General features: G+C 41.3%; 1 protein-coding gene across 7 annotated transcripts in view; it reads right to left on the bottom strand.

Annotated features, from left to right (window-relative positions):
* dock3 (dedicator of cytokinesis 3) overlaps positions 1-15,272 on the bottom strand; it is a 968,429-nt gene extending 953,157 nt beyond the window's left edge. For all 7 annotated transcript variants that reach the window (XM_073072555.1, XM_073072554.1, XM_073072550.1 and 4 more), the window contains exon 1: positions 14,954-15,272. In XM_073072555.1, coding sequence (XP_072928656.1) covers positions 14,954-14,990 — 37 coding nt within the window. In that variant the 5' untranslated portion in view covers positions 14,991-15,272. The remainder of the gene's footprint in view (positions 1-14,953) is intronic.
* Between the last annotated feature and the right edge of the window lie 2,645 nt (positions 15,273-17,917).

The following is a 17,917-nucleotide window of genomic DNA, read 5'->3' on the forward strand; positions in this document are numbered from 1 at the left end:
TGGAATTCTTTGAAGCAGGATAGACAAAGGAGAATCAGTTGATGTGTACTTGGATTTTCAGAAGGACTTTGATAAGATCCCACACACAAAGCTGCTCAACAAGCTACGTGCCCATTGTATTACAGGAAAGATAAAGCAGTGGCTGATTGGTGGAAGGCAGAGTGGGAATAAAGGGAGCCTTTTCTGGTTGGCTGCTGGTGACTAGTGGTGTTCCACAGGGGTCTGTGTTGGGAACAAATTCTTTTTATGTTATATCTCAATGGCTCAGCTGATGGAATTGATGGCTTTGTTGCAAAGTTTGCAGGCGATAAGAAGATAGGTGGAGGAACAGGTAGTTTCGAGGAAGTAGAAGATTACAGAAGGACTTAGATTAGGAGAATAGGGAAAGAAGAGGCAGATGGAAAACGGTGTCGGGCAGTGTATGGTCATGCAATGGTAGAGGAAATTATATGGTTCACTATTTTCTAAATGGAAAATATAAATACAAAAATCTGAGGTGCAAAGGGACTTGGGAATCCTTGTGTGGGTTCCCTACAGGTTAATTTGCAGTTTGAGTCTGTGGTGAGGAAGACAAATGCAATGTCATCTCAAGAGGACTAGAATACAGAAGTAAAGAAATAATGTTGAAATTTTATAAAGCACTGGTGAGGCCTCATGGAGTATTGTGAGCAGATTTAGACCCCTTATCTTAGAAAGGATGTGCTGAAACTGGAAAGGGTTCAAAGGAGGTACACGAAAATGATTCCAGGATTGAACAGCTTGTCATGTGAGGTGTGTTTGATGGCTCTGGGCCGTGTTCACTGGAATTCAGAAGAATAAGGAGTGACCTAATTGAAACCTATTGTATGATGAAAGGCCTTGATAAAGAGCATGTTGAGGGGATATTTCTTATGGTGGGAGAGTCCAAGACCAGAGGACACAGTTTCAGAATAGAGAGACATCCTTTTAGAATGGAGATGAGGAGGAATTTCTTTAGCCAGAGTGGTGAATCTATGGAATCCTTTGCCACAGGCAGCTGTGGAGGTCAAATCGGTATGTATGTTTAAGGCAGAGGTTGATAGATTCTTGATTGGTCAGAGCATGAAGGGATACGTGGGGAGGGGGGGGTGTGAAGGCAGGAGATTTGGGCTGAGGAGGAAAAATGGATCAGCCATGATGTAACAGTAGAGCAGACTTGATGGGCCAAATGGCCCATCAATGCTCCTACATCTTATTGTCTTATTAGCTCATCCTCTCAATGTTTTACTGTTTTGTCATTCATTCATTTTTAAAGATCCTGGTCTGAAAAAGCAATTCTTAAACAAGTCATGAACTTCTAATCTGACTTTAAATGCATTCTAATTTAGTTTATTTTGTGGTATAAATTATGTACGATTTATGTTAACTTAAGGCTATGTTAAATATGTATTGCTACTGCAAAAAGTTAACTTTAATGGCATTTATATCCTGGGTATATACCTTCGATAATAAACTTGAAACAGATGAAAATAATCAGTACATTTTCAGTCATAAGCTGTGATCAATGGGGTGCTGAAATGGCACTGGGGCTTCAGATATTCACAAATTCCAACAATGATTTGGACAAGAATGCATTGTTTATCATATCCAAGTTTTCTGAGGAAACAAAGCTAGATTTCAGAATAGGTGGTGAAAGGAAGGGTTTCTAGAGACATACAAAGATTAAGTGAAAAAGATGGAATGTGGCAAAAAGAAAAGTCACAAACTTTGGAAAAAATAGAAGGGTAAAGTAATTTTTATTAGTGATGTATTGAAAAGATTTAGGGTTCACATAAAGCTGATCAGTTATAAACAATGCAAGTTAATGTGTAGGTACAGCAAGCAATAAGGAAGGGAAATGGTATGCTGGCCTTTATAATAGCTCTGCACTTTTTCAGGTACGACTTCCAAACTTCCATTATTGTCCTTATCAACTGGATGAAAATCCATTTGTTATTTTTCTGGTCAATTGACCTGATCATCTACTTTACTGTCTGAAGATTTCTTCTTTACAGGCAGCCCCCGGGTTACGTACGAGTTCCATTCCTGAGTCCGTCTTTAAGTCGGATTTGTACATAAATTGGAACAAGTACATCCGGTATTATTTAGCGTCAGTTAGTCAAACGTTTGTCTTAGTATATAGTATATATTTTACCTTTCTATGCATATAAAACACTTAAGAAATGTATGTATTCCAATAATTAAACCATTGCGTTGCTTAGTAATAATTGTAGCTTCCATCGGGGCAGGGCCTTTCACATGATCCATTATCCTCACTTTAACCGTTATCCTTTAAAATTGTTTCAATCGTTGACCGACTGTAGCCTAACGATTTTCCAATGACTGATGGCGTATCACCTCTTTCCACACGCTTTATTATTTCCACTTTATTTTCAATTGCGATCACTTCCCGTCAATGGAACAGAAACACTGCGGGCGGTGGGTCCCAAGCTCCGCCGGCTCCTGAGGTCCGCTGGGTCCTAAGGACCACTGCACTGAGACAGATTAAATGGGACAAGTGGAGGCTGTGCTGGGTTTTGGTATTTGATCGTCCACAATATTCCGCATGGGAATTTAAACTGGAGGTGGCAGTATTTTTTTACAAGGTCAAGTTGCGAGCTCGACATCAACCCAGCACGATGGTATGGGAGTCACTGGATCAACATCAACCCGGCACAGGAGCGGTCTGTCACTGGATCACACTCAGGAACCTCTGTTCTCGAATCTCGAGCCCGGCGCTGCTCTCACTGCGCCACCAGCCGACCGGAACGGGGGGGGAAGGCAGGGTCAGAGTGAATCTTACTAAGAAAAATTTAAGCCAAATACAAAGTTAAACACTCAACAGTGTCAACGGCAACGACTTAAAATGGCGGACGGCATCGCGATCCAACTTAAAATGGCGGACGGTGTTCCCCTTCCTCGGTTCATAAGTACAAGCTGTCCGTAAGTCGGATGTTCATAAGTCGGGGACTACCTGTACAGTGAACCACACAGCTGTTTTTTTTTAATCTGCTGCAAACTTTTTTTTTAAAATGTTGCAAATATTTCAAACTAAATTTTAAATATGCAAAAAGCAGTGATATGAGAAAACAAGAGGACCACTTGAGGAGACATTATATTCTGAAGGCAGCATCTCCACATTCAGGTTTTTTTGAGCCAAAGAATCTTTTATGATTATAAATTATTAGCTCTCTAGATGATATTCTGAACCATTTCTAAATGGATTTAATGCACAATATTCTGAAAGTACCAGTTGTACTAACCTTCTGTGATACATATTGGACTCTGAGTTTCCAAGACTCCCTTAGTGCCCCCCACACTACACCTCATCCAGCCACGTGTTGCTCATCTTTCCCCAATCCTCACCCACTTCCATTCATCCTATTCCCCCTCCTCAACACCTGCTTACTACTCCAGGTAATAGAAGTTAGTTGCCAATTTCCATGGATCTCCTTTCCAAAATCAAGCTTTCCTGTGTGTGGTACATGAAGATTAATTGCCACCCCACAATGAAATAAAACCAAGGCTAATTCAGAACTCCAGCAGCAACAGATTGTTACAGACTGCACGGTCCTTTGGAAAAGTTTTTAGCTCCCCAACTACTTTCACATTTTACTGTCTCATTTATTAAATTTAAAATAAATTGAAGTAGGATGTTTTGAACTAATCTACAAAATATTTTGCATGTCAAATTTATAAATCCCACAGCCCGTCAACAATTTACTGAAAACTAGAAACTAAAATTGAGAGACTGAAAAAGCATTCAATGCTTTTCCATTTACAACACTAACTTTCCTCAGGTGCAATATAGAGTATTACCCACCAACTCACCCAACTTGTTGATGTAGAAAATTGGAGGATCACTTGTATTGCAATGAATTCATGAGCGTCTCTCCGTAAGGTCCAACAGTGTGGTAGATTTTCAAAAGACCAAAATGAAGGCAAAAGAGCATTCAGACAAATCAGGGAAATGATAACACAGAAGCCCAAAGCTGAGGAAAGATACAAGACCATCTCAAAGGAACTGAACATACCTCAGAGTTCAATGCATCCCATCATGCAAAAGTATAAAAAATATTAAACCACAGCCATACTGCCTAGGTCAGGCTGCCCTTCTAAACTCAGTCGCTAGAGAAGCATGGCACTTGTAAGAGAGGCTACTGTGACACTAACAGTTACACTGAGTGACCTGCAGAAGTCTGCAACTGGAGAGGAAGTTCATAACTCCACAATCTCTAAGGCCTTGCTTAACAAGGGCATTTATGGAAGAGTGACAAGGAAGAAGCCATGAATCTATTAAAAAAAGTATCCTTGCTTGTAAAGATTTTGCAAAGCGTTACTTAGAAGATATTGTAGAGATGTGGAAGGAGGTCTTGTGGTCAGATGAAACTAAAATGGATCTTTCGGGACTCAACACTAAACAGCATATGTGGCATACTGCGCATCACCTAGTTAACACCATCTCTACTATAAAATACAGTGGAGGTAGCATCATACTATGGGGATATTTTTCAGCAGCAGGGGCTGCAAATCTGGTAAAGATTTCTGAGAAGATGAATGCTGTTAAATACAGCATACTGGACAAAGACCTGCTCACCTTGGTCAAAAGCTTAACTGGGGAAGAAGTTCATCTGTCAGCAATACAATGACCCAAAGCACACTGCCAGAGCAACCATAGAGTGGATTTAAATGACGTCCTTGAATGGCCCCGTCAGAGTCCAGACCTTAATCCGTTCAAACATTTCTGACAAGACCTTAAAATTGCTGTCCACCTCCGCTCCCAAATTAACCTAGCACAGCTTGAGCAATTTTGCAAGGATTGGGCAAATCTTGCTCCATCATATTGTGCAAAGCTAATAGAGACTTAACCAAAAAACACTACTGGCTGTAATCGCTGCAAGAGGTGGTTTAACTAAATACTGAGCAAAGGGGAGGGGAGGGTGAATACTTTTGAACTGCTGACACTTTAGTTTTTGATTTTTTAAGTTTTTCATGCTTTACAATTTTCCCTGTTTTTGGGCTCTACAGTGGGGAAAATAAAGGAGCATGTGGTTTACAAATAAAAATTCAGCTAAATCCCTGGTTGCAATACTCATTTATGTGAACAAATGGTTGGAGGCTGAATACTTTTAAAAGGCACTGTATTTTGTTTTTAATATTGATAATTTCTGAAATAAGGGGCAGGATGGGGGGAGCTGCGATAGCACTTTATAGTGACTTCTTTGAGCTCATCTGTGGAAGCAGCTTAATTTCTACCCCTGATGTCTCTTTTTCCTTTTCAGGGTGGATGCAGTTCTGTCGGAGACCTGACATGGAGTTACACTCAGGCTTCGGTGTTTTGCAGTAGTGGAACTCGCTCCAAGGACTCATGACTGACCACTTTTTGGAATCCTAAGGATGCGGTCTACAAGTCAAGCGTGCCTTCGGGGTTCCGAGACTTCACGTTCCTGTGGACAAGATGATTCTATGCCAGTGTTGCCAAATGAAGTGTCACAGGAGAAAACAGAACATTGGGAACAGTGAATCCGCTCTGTACACGTTCAAGTTGCATGCTCTGTCTGCCTCTTGTTAGTGGAGAAAAGGTTGATGCCGATTCTCGATTTGGAGAACTTGGGGGGAGAAAAGTGACACGGCTGATTTTATCATTGCAAACCAGCAAGTGTTTTGTTATGTCTCCCCTCTCACTGTGAGAGGGGGACACCTCTCTTTCCCTTTATTAAGGAGAGCCTGTGGTATGTCAAATTGTCAGGTGAACGGTTAGTTTTTGTTGTACCGCAGATCATACTCGTTCTTGCAGACTTTGCTATTGCTTGCTCGGTGGATGGAGGGTGCTGATGTTTTTTCCTGCTGACGTAAATGATTGGGGCTTCGCAGCTGCTTGTGCATGGGAGGAGTGGGTAGGGGGGCTTTGAGCTTCTAACGTTTTTACTGTCATTCAATCTCTGGGGCACTTTTGAGGATGTCTGCAAAGAGTAAGAAATTCAGGATGTATATTGCATGCATTTCTCTGGTAATAAATAGAACTACTGAAAAAGCTAGATAAAAAGAAATGGCAGCCACAACATCTAGAAGAGAAACATCTTCATTTTGTGGGTTTTGCTGTCAAGGTGAAGCTTATCTGATATCCCAGCAAGTCTGCTTGTGTGGCATATAATTGCCTTTATCTTCAGCCCACTCTAGTGCAAAGTAAAATTTATTATCAAAGTGCATATGCTGTATGTTATCTTCCAATCTATTTCCTTGCCAACATTTACAGGAAAGAAATACAATAGATTTTATGAAAAGATATGCAAAAACAAAGACTAACAAATGACCAATGTGCAAAAGCAGAACTGTGCAAATTTAAAAATAATACTAAGAACATGAGCTGTAGAGTCCTTAAAAGTGAGTCTGTAGTTTACGGAATCAGTTCAGAGTTGTGGTGAGTGAAGTTATCCATGCCAGTTCAGAAGCTTGATGGTTGTAGAATAACTGTTCCTGAACTTGGTGTGTAGGAAGGGTAATAATTGCTCCACTATCCCCTGCCCAATGGTAGTCATGAGATGGCCTAGATGGTGGATGCTGCTTTCTTGTGACAACCCTCCATGTAAGTGTGCCCAGTGGTGGGGAGGGGTTTGCCTGTGTTGGAATGATCTGTATTCACAACTCTCTGGATGTTTCTGTTCCCAGACATTGGTGTTTCCATACCAGACCATAATGCAACCAGTTACGATACTCTCCATTCTGAACCTCTAGGAGTTTGTCAAAGCTTTTGCTCACTTGCCAAGTCTACATAAACTTTTAAGGTGGAGATGCTGTTGTTCCTTCTTTGTCAAGTCACTTTTAATTGTCATTTCAACCACAACTGCTGGTATAGTACACAGTAAAAATGAGACAACATTTTTCAGGACCATGGTGCTACATGAAACAATACAAAAACTACACTGAACTACACAAAAACAACACAGAAAGAAAACTACACTAGACTACAAACCTAACCAGGACTGCATAAAGTACACAAAACAGTGCAGGGACTACAATAAACAAGACAATAGGCACAGTAGAGGGCAGTAAGTTGGTGTCAGTCCAGACTCTGGGTATTGAGGTGTCTGATGGCTTGGGGGAAGAAACTGTTACATAGTCTGGTCGTGATAGCCTGAATGCTTCGGTGCCTTTTCCCAGATGGCAGGAGGGAGAAGAGTTTGCATGATGGATGCATGGGGTCCTTCATAATGCTGTTTGCTTTGCCAATGCAGCGTGTAGTGTAAATGTCTGTAATGGTGGGAAGAGAGACCCCGATGATCTTCTCAGCTGACCTTACTATCCGCTGCAGGGTCTTGCAATCTGCAATGGAACAACTTCCAAACCAGGCAGTGATGTAGCTGCTCAGGATGCTCTCAATACAACCTCTGTAGAATGTGATGAGGATGGGGTTGGGAGATGGATTTTCCTCAGTCTTCGCAGAAAGTAGAGACGCTGCTGGGCTTTCTTTGCTATGGAGCTGGTGTTGAGGGACCAGGCGAGATTCTCCGCCAGGTGAACACCAAGAAATTTGGTGCTCTCAACGATCTCTACCAAGGAGCCGTCGATGTTCAGCAGAGAGTGGTCGCTCCGTGCCCTCCTGAAGTCAACAACCATCTCTTTTGTTTTGTTCACATTCAGAGACAGGTTGTCGGCTCTGCACCAGTCCGTTAGCCGCTACACCTCCTCTGTGTAAGCTGACTCGTCTTTCTTGCTGATGAGACCCACCACAGTCGTGTCATCGGTGAACTTGATGATGATACTTCAGTGCTGGTCCCAGGACTGTTTCTCTGATATGATAATGTCACGGAATTTAAAGTTATTGAGCCTCTCCACTCTGATCCCCTAATGAGGACTGGTTCATCAAACTCTAGTTTCTTCACCCTGTAGTCAATTATCAACTATTAAATGACATGTTGTTAAGGTGCCATTCAACTAAATTGTCAGTCTCCCTCTTGTAGGCCAATTTGTCACCACCTTTGATTCAGCCAACAATAGTGGTGTCATCAGCAAATATGGTATTGGAGCTGTACTTAGCCACTCAATCATAAGTATAAAGCGAGTAAAACCAGGGACTAAGATATTGTTGCTAATCTGTACAGCCAGGAGCCTACAAGTCAGGAAGTCAAGGAACTTTTAGGACATTACATCAGTGAAGAAAATTCAAATCTACAAAAGGATAAAGAGAAATTCTATTCACTAGCCACTAGCGAACAAGCTGACTCTTCTCAGTGTCTTCAGTACCAGAGTTGGACAGGACATACATCTCAAGAAATGTATGATTGGTAAGCATAAGGAAAGCCAATTTCAAAGGAGTCATCCTTTTGACGAAAGGATATCATAAGCTTATTGAAGAAACAATTACAATTCCTCATGGTAATTCCTCATTCCAAATATGAACTTCTGCTAAAATACATCAGCAACATGAGAGGTGTTACAAATGTATCACTGCTTAATCAAGAGCATCATTTCCACCAACCTGGCCTCAACCTCATTCCGAGGCTTCACGTCCCTATGGACAGGCTGATTCTATGCTGGTGCCACCAACTGAAGCATTGTGGGAGAAAACAAAACATTGGGAACAGTGGATCAGCTGTTGGAGGCTCTGTACTTGATCAAATCACATCTTCTCTCTCCCTCTCGTTGGTGGAGAAGAAGTTGGTGCTCCAAATTGATAATGTCGGAGAAAATAAACACTGCTGTAGGAATATCAATCTAAAGAAAAGTAAAAGGAGCCAGAGTACTCAGTTTCTAGTATGTCATTATTAAAATCAAAATCAGGTTTAATAACACTGGTATTACACTGGGAGGAGAGGCAAATGTTGTCCCCTTGTTCAAAAAAGGTAGTAGGGGTAGTCTGGGTAATTATAAACCAGTGAGCCTTATGTCTGTGGTGGGAAAGCTGTTGGAAAAGGTTCTTAAGAGATAGAATCTATGGGCATTTAGAGAATCATGGTCTGATCAGGGACAGTCAGCATGGCTTTGTGAAGGGCAGATCATGTCTAACAAGCCTGATAGAGTTCTTTGATGAGGTAACCAGGCATATAGATGAGGGTAGTGCAGTGGATGTGATCTACATGGATTTTATTAAGGCATTTGACAAGGTACCATACGGTAGGCTTATTCAGAAAGTCAGAAGGCATGGGATCCAGGGAAGTTTGGCCAGGTGGATTCAGAATTGGCTTGCCTGCAGAAGGCAAAGGGTCGTGGTGGAGGAAGTACATTCGGACTGGAGGGTTGTGACTAGTGGTGTCCCACAAGGATCGGTTCTGGGACCTCTACTTTTCGTGATTTTTATTAACGACCTGGATGTGGGGGTAGAAGGGTGGGTTGGCAAGTTTACAGATGACACAAAGGTTGGTGGTGTTGTAGATAGTGTTGAGGATTGTTGAAAATTGTAGAGAGACATTGATAGGATGCAGAAGTGGACTGAGAAGTGGCAGATGGAGTTCAACCCAGAGAAGTGTGAGGTGGAACACTTTGGAAGGACAAACTCTGAGGCAGAGTACAAAGTAAATGGCAAGATACTTGGAAGTGTGGAGGAGCAGAGGGATCTGGGGGTACATGTCCACAGATCCCTAAAAGTTGCCTCACAGGTAGATAGGGTAGTTAAGAAAGCTTATGAGGTGTTAGCTTTCATAAATTGAGGGATAGAGTTTAAGAGTCACGAGGTAATGATGCAGCTCTTTAAAACTCTGGTTAGGCCACACTTGGAGTACTGTGTCCAGTTCTGGTCGCCTCACTATAGGAAGGATGTGGAAGCATTGGAAAGGGTACAGAGGAGGTTTACCAGGATGCTGCCTGGTTTAGAGAGTATGCATTATGATCAGAGATTAAGGGAGCTAGGGCTTTACTCTCTGAAGAGAAGGAGGATGAGAGGAGACATGATAGAGGTATACAAGATATTAAGAGGAACAGATGGAGTGGACAGCCAGCGCCTATTCCCCAGGGCACCACTGCTCAATACAATAGGACATGGCTTTAAGGTAAGGGGTGGAAAGTTAAAGGGGGATATTAGAGGAAGGTTTTTGTCTGGGTGCGTGGAATGCACTGCCTGAGTCTGTGGTAGAGGCAGATCTAAGAGCCTACTACACAGGTATATGGCAGAATTTAAAGTGGAGGGTTATATGGGAGGCAGGGTTTAAGGGTCAGCACAACATTGTGGGCTGAAGGGCCTGTACTGTGCTGTATTGTTCTATGTGTACAGCAAGTCGTGAACTTTGTTTTGCAGCAGTAGTGCAATATACCTTAAAAACTAAATTACAGCTAGAAATATTAAAATTTAAATTAAGTGTAACCCTCTCAGCATGGCTCGTAACAAACCTGACTCGTTAGCCAACTCTGACTAATAGCTATGTGATTGAACATTGCATAGGTAATGGTGAGAAGGCCACTTCAATAAGCAACACATGTCTAGGGTCGGTATGATTCAGGTTCAGCCACACTGGAAAGTTGGAATGTTCCAATAAGGGAACAGAAATTATGGTGAATGCTGTGCAAATACTGACCCATGCAAGGTTATCATTTGCCAAGAATTAACAGAATTAAAGTGGAAATATACTTACAGATATTTCAACTTTAACAAACAGTTAATAGGAAAAAGGGCCCAGTTCAGTTAAGCCAATCTAAATCTGCACACAAACATTGGAGCTCATTTCTGGAATACTCAAGTGCTGAACCCATGTTCTGCGTGAAGGGCACCAGCCACATTTCCCTCGAAGACCATCTCAAACAAATTGGCTAACTCAGGAGTATTGTCACTTCCTCCTTCATCTGCACAAAGCACTTTTTTCTTACAACAGGGTCGCTCCTTCAAGCAGCATTCCCACGTGCTCTACTCCACACCTCCTGCCAACAAAGACACCCAGAAATCTGATCCCACCCAGCTCCCAAATGTTCCATCGCATCCCACTGTTACAGCACATTACTAAGCCAAACCGAAATGGCTGACAGAACATTCTTAGCCTGAGCATATGGCTCCTTATCTCAGCCAAAGCCAAAACACTAGTCCATGAAGCTTAACTAACAGAACACACTGCACTTACAGAAAAGCTGCTGGAAGCATACCAGCAGTACACTAAAACAAGTTCTTAACCAGGGCATTACGCAAGTAATTCAAAAAAGAAGAAAAAGTGAGGTAGTCCATTCAGAAATCTGATAACAGAGAGGAAGAAGCCATTTCTCAAATATTGAGTGTGTGTCTTCAGGCTCCTGTACCTCCTTGATAGTAGCAATGAGAAAAGGGCATGACTTAGGTGATGGGGGTTATTAATGATAAATGCTGCCTTTTTAAGGCAATATCTTTCGAAGGTGTCCTTGATTCTGGGGACACTGATCCCTATGATGGAGCTGGCTGAGTTTACAACTTTCTGCAGCTTTTTCTGATGCTGTGCAGTGGCCCCTCCATACCAGGTGCTGTTAAAACCAGTTAGAATGCTCTCCATAGTGCATCTGTAGACATTTGCAAGAGTCTGATCACATACCAAGACTACACAAACTCCTAATTGAATGCAGCGGCTGTCCTACCTTCATTGTAAATGCATCAATATGCTGTACCCAGGATAGATCTTCAGAGATGTTGACACCCAGGAACCTGAAATTGCTCTCCTTTCCCACTGTTGATCCCTCTATGAGGACTGGTGTGTTCCCTTTCCTGAAGTGCACAATCAATTCTTTCATTTTACTGACGTTTAGTGCAAGGTGTTACTGCGACTCCACTCAACTAGCTGACCTATCTTGCTCCTTAACACCACCTCGTCTGTGATAAAAACTTTTACATGCCTATGAGAAACCAAATTGGTTTAATAAGAATAACCAGAAAATCCAGGATATAGTTAATTGCATGTGCAATGTGTTCTTGTACTGGAACCAGCTCCTAACCAAGCAGTAGAGCCAGTTGTCATCATAGGAGAACAGACAACTGGAAAGTAGGAAGGAACCAGAGCACCCAGAGGAAGCCAATATGGTCATGAGCAGAACATACAAACCCCTTACAAACACGGCGGTGAATTGAACCCCAATTTTCCCATTACTGGTGCTGTGAAGGCATGATACTAACCACTGTTACCTTGCTGCCCATAATTATATCAGGAAAGCCTTCTTGCATGAGAAAGCAAAAGATGGAATGGATTTTTTGGGTCATATTGAATAAATAAATATATGGAATTATTTAAGAAAAAAATTGATCTTAAAAATGATTAATAGGTCTACAAATTATAGACAAACAATACGCTGGATAATCTATTCATTTGCATTTGTTTAATGAACTACTGAATAATTACAGATAGCTTTTGCTATTTGTGTGTTGGATCTGTATAATTGAATCTCATGGGTCACATGTAATCTCTAAGCCTAATTATTATGATCAATATCTTCACAGCAGATAAAATCTTCAAGTTTTGGTTTGTATTTATACACCAGGTAACAGTGGTATTTTTAAAAAGCCCTTTTCAAGCTACAGAAGCACAAGAGACTAATTTTAATTAGTCTACTCTTACAAATGGCCATCAAAGAAACTCCAGTCTCAGTGGGTTTATCAAACACATGCAGTACGGTCACAGTTTTGATCTCTATTTCATGATTTGTTGATTTCAGTCAATGGTATGATAAAGGAATTAGTTAACATATCACAATTTGGACAACGTTCTTGCTACTCATTGCTATAAAGCAACCCCTGTTGGATCTGATTTTAATATCAGTCAGTAAAACACATTTTTCCAAACTCATAAGTAATAAGTATTAGGAAGCATCAAAGTATTGTCCCAGAGCAAGAAACACCTTCAGCAGAGAAACCAATGTGAAAACTATGGGTCAAAGATTCACAGTTCAAATCATTAAGTTGAAGCAATAAATAGATTTTTAGATATTAAAGGAATCATGGCATCTGGGATTAATGCAATTTGTAAACAACCAGCCATGATGGTACTGAATTACAGAGTATACAGTACAGAAACTACCATTGTGCAAGAGAAGACAAAATGTGCAAACACAAAAATAAATATTGGAAACTGGAGATTTTGAGAGCTCTTGAAAGTGAGTCCACAGTGTTGTGTGTGTTGCCATAGTTTGTGGAATCAGTTCAATGTTGAGATTAGTGAAGTTATCCGTGCTGATGGTTGAAGGGTAGGTAAAAACTGTTCCTGAACCCGGTGGTGTAGGACCTCCTACCCGATTGTGACAGCGAGAAGAGAGCTCGGCCACCGGTAAACAATCAGCTACGATATTACTGAATTACGGAGTATGCACCAGGTGCTAGATAGCATCCTCAATTCTACATCAAACCAAAAAAATGGAATCCAAAATATCTAACAGAAGAGATAAAAATTAAATACATTAAAACAATTACAAGTTATTACCGTTTAAAACCATATACATTTTCAGACTACGAGAAAATGATTGCAAAGAACAGCTTGTAAACAGAAAATTGAGGCTTAAGGTCCTGCTTCATTTACAAAAGACCAGTGGATTCCCACATGGTGGGGAAGCATTTGTTAATACGTGCATAAAGATGGTTTACAAATAGCTCTCTTCTTTTGAAGATAATGACAGTGGAAAAGTTCGTTTTCAGATTATATATACTTCACTGTATCGAAAAGACTGGGCAAGAGCTATTCAAAAAGATTCAGCATATGAAGCTTTTGACAGACGCACTCCATGCGAGTAATAAACAAAGCACATCAATTTCAATAGGTTTTTGAAAGGAACATTTCGACTGCATTCTATAAATGTTTGAAAGAGTTCACATCTGGCAGAGACCTATTGTCATTCCACTACACGCCGGCTGGATTGGGCGATCAAATCCCGAAGTGAAAACATGTTTTGTGTTCGGTTATCTTTCAGAGCTGTCAGCCATTATTAAAGTATTATTCCGGTTACTCAACACTGGTGATTGACAGTATTGAAATAAGTAAACAAAACAACTGTTCCTCCCCCGTTTCCATTATAAATCGTGCTCTTTCTGCAGCTCTATATTCTTAAACTATATCAACTACATAACGTAAAATGTTGATGCCCAACATGTTCAACAATAGATTCAATTATCAATAAACGTATTATCAACTTCGTTTTAAATAATTCCAAAGACGCATCCTTCCCTTGCGATTTTATGGAGCTCCTAACATTTCAAAAGCTTAATAAATCACCGCCTCAGTGACACGGACAGTTTCTAAAATGGCTGAAAGACTACTGAGCAGATGGTCATAGACTGAAAGACCTGTTAACCGGTCTCTTTTGACCTGCTTGCTGCACCACTTACTTCATACTCTCCATTGCCATTTTAAATCCCCAACAGGTTCTGTGTGTTGTAAGGTGCATTTTATCAGTATGAAATGACAGCGCCCTCCATCGAAAAATTATACTTCTGATGAGCTCCAAGAATCATATACTGTACATTCAACAACGGGAGGATAAAACAAAACACAAGCTTCAACGGCAGACATTTATATTTGCAATTTAAACTGTAGAAATTAAAACCATGGTGTGAAAATAACACCAAATGCAGCAATAACGCTTGTAAATCAAGCTGAATGCAACAGTTTATAAGTTAAGAATTTTTAATAAGCCCCATATGGAAATTCATTTATCAATTCGCCTTCCGTTGACTTTAAACACTTGTAACAACTATCTTAAAAAAACACTCAACGCAGACCATTCAACCCCATCATCGTGGGAAAGCTGCACCGAGCACCCTCCTTCACAGCTAAGTTCCAATCATCTGACTTCATTTAAATCTTTTCTGAAAGAAATCGTGACAGTGATGTTTGCAAACATGAAGTAATATTGACTGTGTCCTCCGTGCAGCCTCCGTTCGCAACCGCCGGTTGTTTTTATTTGAGAGGGGAGGGGGAGGGGGCGGAGGCAGATGACATTAAGAAAGTGCCCATTTTTCACTCACATTTAATTTATCCTATTTTGTAAAACAACCATCCACCAAAATACCAGTAACACTGCGACTCACCGACGCCAAATTTCTCCTCCTCGGTCGGTGTCCACATCTCGGCCGGCGCCGCACGAGCCCGGGAGTCGGCCGGTTCGCATGAAATTCTCTCACGGTGTGCGCGCGCGCAAGCCAGGCGATGGGGGTGGGCAAACAGCCTTGCCGTTCACTGACCCGGCACTAAACCGCCCTGTTTTCCCGGACCCCGAAGTAAGCTTTCACTGCGGCGGCAACAGCAGAGCGTAGCCGATAACCCACTGCCTGGCGGCTGCTCGCTCTCACTCATTCCACCGCAGCGGCTGCACTCAGCAACAGCAGTAGCGCCATCGACGGTCACGTTGCCCGGGCTGCGGCCGCGCGTGTGGTGGCATGCGCTACAGCAAACTGAGCGCGCGCCACCGCTCGCCAGTGGGCAGCGGATCTGGGAGGGATGGGAGCACCTGTCACCATGACAACGGGGAGACGCTCGTGCGGCCGACGTCACGGCAGGACCCTGCAGGTGATTGAAATGAAACCGTTCGGCGCGCGCGTGTGCTGCGGGTTGTCGCCTCGACCCCGGGGTCTTAGGATCCCTCCAATGTCAGCGCCCGTGTGCAGGGTCCTGCACAAACACACCAGTATTCACAATGGCGAAGCAACACAGGGCACGAAAATAACAACTTGTAACCCCACATTTGTGCAGTTATATGCATGACATATTGTGGCGATTATGTAAGTAAGTGAATAATTCTGCAGACTGCGCCAAGCATTGTACAGCTTTGAGAGAAAGTGAAGTTCATATTACCTTGGAAAATTCCAATTGTGGCTGCTGCTTTCTCGGACCAGAAGGGAAAGCCTTTCAGCTGCACCTATTGTGAGGTAAGTTGTCTCAAACACCGACCTGGAATATTAACAAAGCCCAATGACAAGCTTCAAGAAGGACCCTGATAAAGGATCTCCAAGATTATCGCAGGTAGTTAAATAGGCGGTTGTGTTGCGTTGGCGAGGAAATTATTTTCTAACATATAGATGCTCAGTAGGGAGATCCAAAGCTCGCTAAGAAAGAAGCTCGTTCAGCCTGCTCCACAATACAACAAAATCTCAACTAATCTGCCTCAGAAACATTTTCCATTCTTTATCTGGATTGAAAGCCATTTGCCAATCCTCAGGGCACATGCCTAGCTGATCAAAATCCCCATGTAATTTTCATAACCTTTACGTTGTTTACAGTATTCACCTATTTTAGTATCATCTGCAAACCTTTTAATAATTTTGCTTTATTAGTCTTGTGTGCTACTGATGATGATCATTCCTAGATAGTTACTATATCAAATCACTTCTGTGTATTTTCCGACGTAGAAAAAAATTGACTTAAAAGATGTCTGTGGAAAAAAAAACTGGTGACGTTTGTTACCTGGAGATAGAATTTCGAGTATGGTCTATCTCCTTTTTGAAAGCTATCAATGACCACGGTTCTCTGGGGTAGAGAATTCCAAAGATTCACTATATTTTGGCTGAAAAAATATCTTCTCATTGCAGTCTTGAATGGGCTACATTGTATTTTTTATTTTATTTAGAGATACAGGCCCTTCTGGCTCAACCAGCCAGTGCCGCCCAGTTTACATACTAACCTGTATCTCTTTACAATGTTGGAGGAAACCAGAGCACTCAGAGGAAACCCACACAGTCACAGAGAGAACATATAAACTTATTACAGGCAGTAGTGGGAAAGGAACCTGGGTCACTTGCACTGTAATATTATCCATTGCTACTGTCCCACTAAACTGTAACTCCCTAAATCTAGATTGCTTAGCCAGGAAAACACTCTCCTGGCATATATCCTGTCCTGCTCTTTTGGTTTTTGTAAATTTCAATTTGATTAATTCGTAGTCAACTTGTACGGACAAGGTTGCGATCTCAAGAACAATTCTGGTGAAATTCTTCTGTAGCAAATGGTTTAAGGGGCCAAAATTGTTGACAATATCCAGACCCTACATAATTGTAGAAAAACTTAGGATTTGTTACCTCTTGTACTTAAATCCAAAGGCCAATATCCTGTCTTCTTATTAATTACCAGCTGCACCTGTTCTCAGCCTTCAGTGGCTTGAGTTCCTTTGTGCATCAACATTTCCCAGATTCTCTCCAGGTAAAAAGATACCCAGCATTTCTGTTGTTCTTCTGATGTGTAAAATCTCAAATTTGAGCCACATTATATTCAATTTGCTATGTTGATTCTTAACTCACTGAGCTTGTCTACATCCCCCTGAAATCTTTTTTTCTGCCTTCAGTAAATTTTAGAAATGTTACATTTGGTCACCTTAGGTATGCTACTAATAGTTGTGGGTTAAATAATAATCCCTGTGGTAGTCCATTAGTCACACCTACCAATCTGAGAAGGTTTACTCTTTGTTTTCTAACTTTTAGAGAGTTTTCAATCTGTACTAGTATATTACTTCAGAATTCATGTGCTCTAACTTCGTTTGCCAACTTCCTTTGTGAGATTTTATCAAAACCTTTCTGAGAGTCCACATGCACCACATCCTAGAACCATGCTGGTTCAGGCTCCTGAACCAGCGTGGATAACTTCATTCACCTCAGCACAGAACTAAATCCACAACCAAGAACTCACTTTCAAGAACCAAGCAACTCATGTTGTCAGTATTATTTATTTATTTTTATTATTTGCTCAATTTGTCTTTTGTTTGTCAGTCCTTGTTTATGTATAGCTTTTCATAAATTCTATTGTATTTATTTTCTTGCAAGTAAATGGATCTAAGGGTGCCATATGGTGATATAAATATTTTGATAATAACTTTGCTTTGATTGTGATCCATAGTGCTTCCTTAATTTACTCTACTAGGTACCTCTTCAAAGAACTCCAATAGACAAGTCAAACATCATTTCTCTCTCATAAACTATTTTGTGCCTCATTCCTAATATCATTATTTTATATGTACCTTCTTTATTATAGATTCTAGCATTTTCCTTACTACCAATGTCAGGGTT

This window comes from Hemitrygon akajei, chromosome 19 (genome assembly GCF_048418815.1).
Source record: "Hemitrygon akajei chromosome 19, sHemAka1.3, whole genome shotgun sequence".
In the NCBI taxonomy this organism is placed as follows: Eukaryota; Metazoa; Chordata; class Chondrichthyes; order Myliobatiformes; family Dasyatidae; genus Hemitrygon; species Hemitrygon akajei.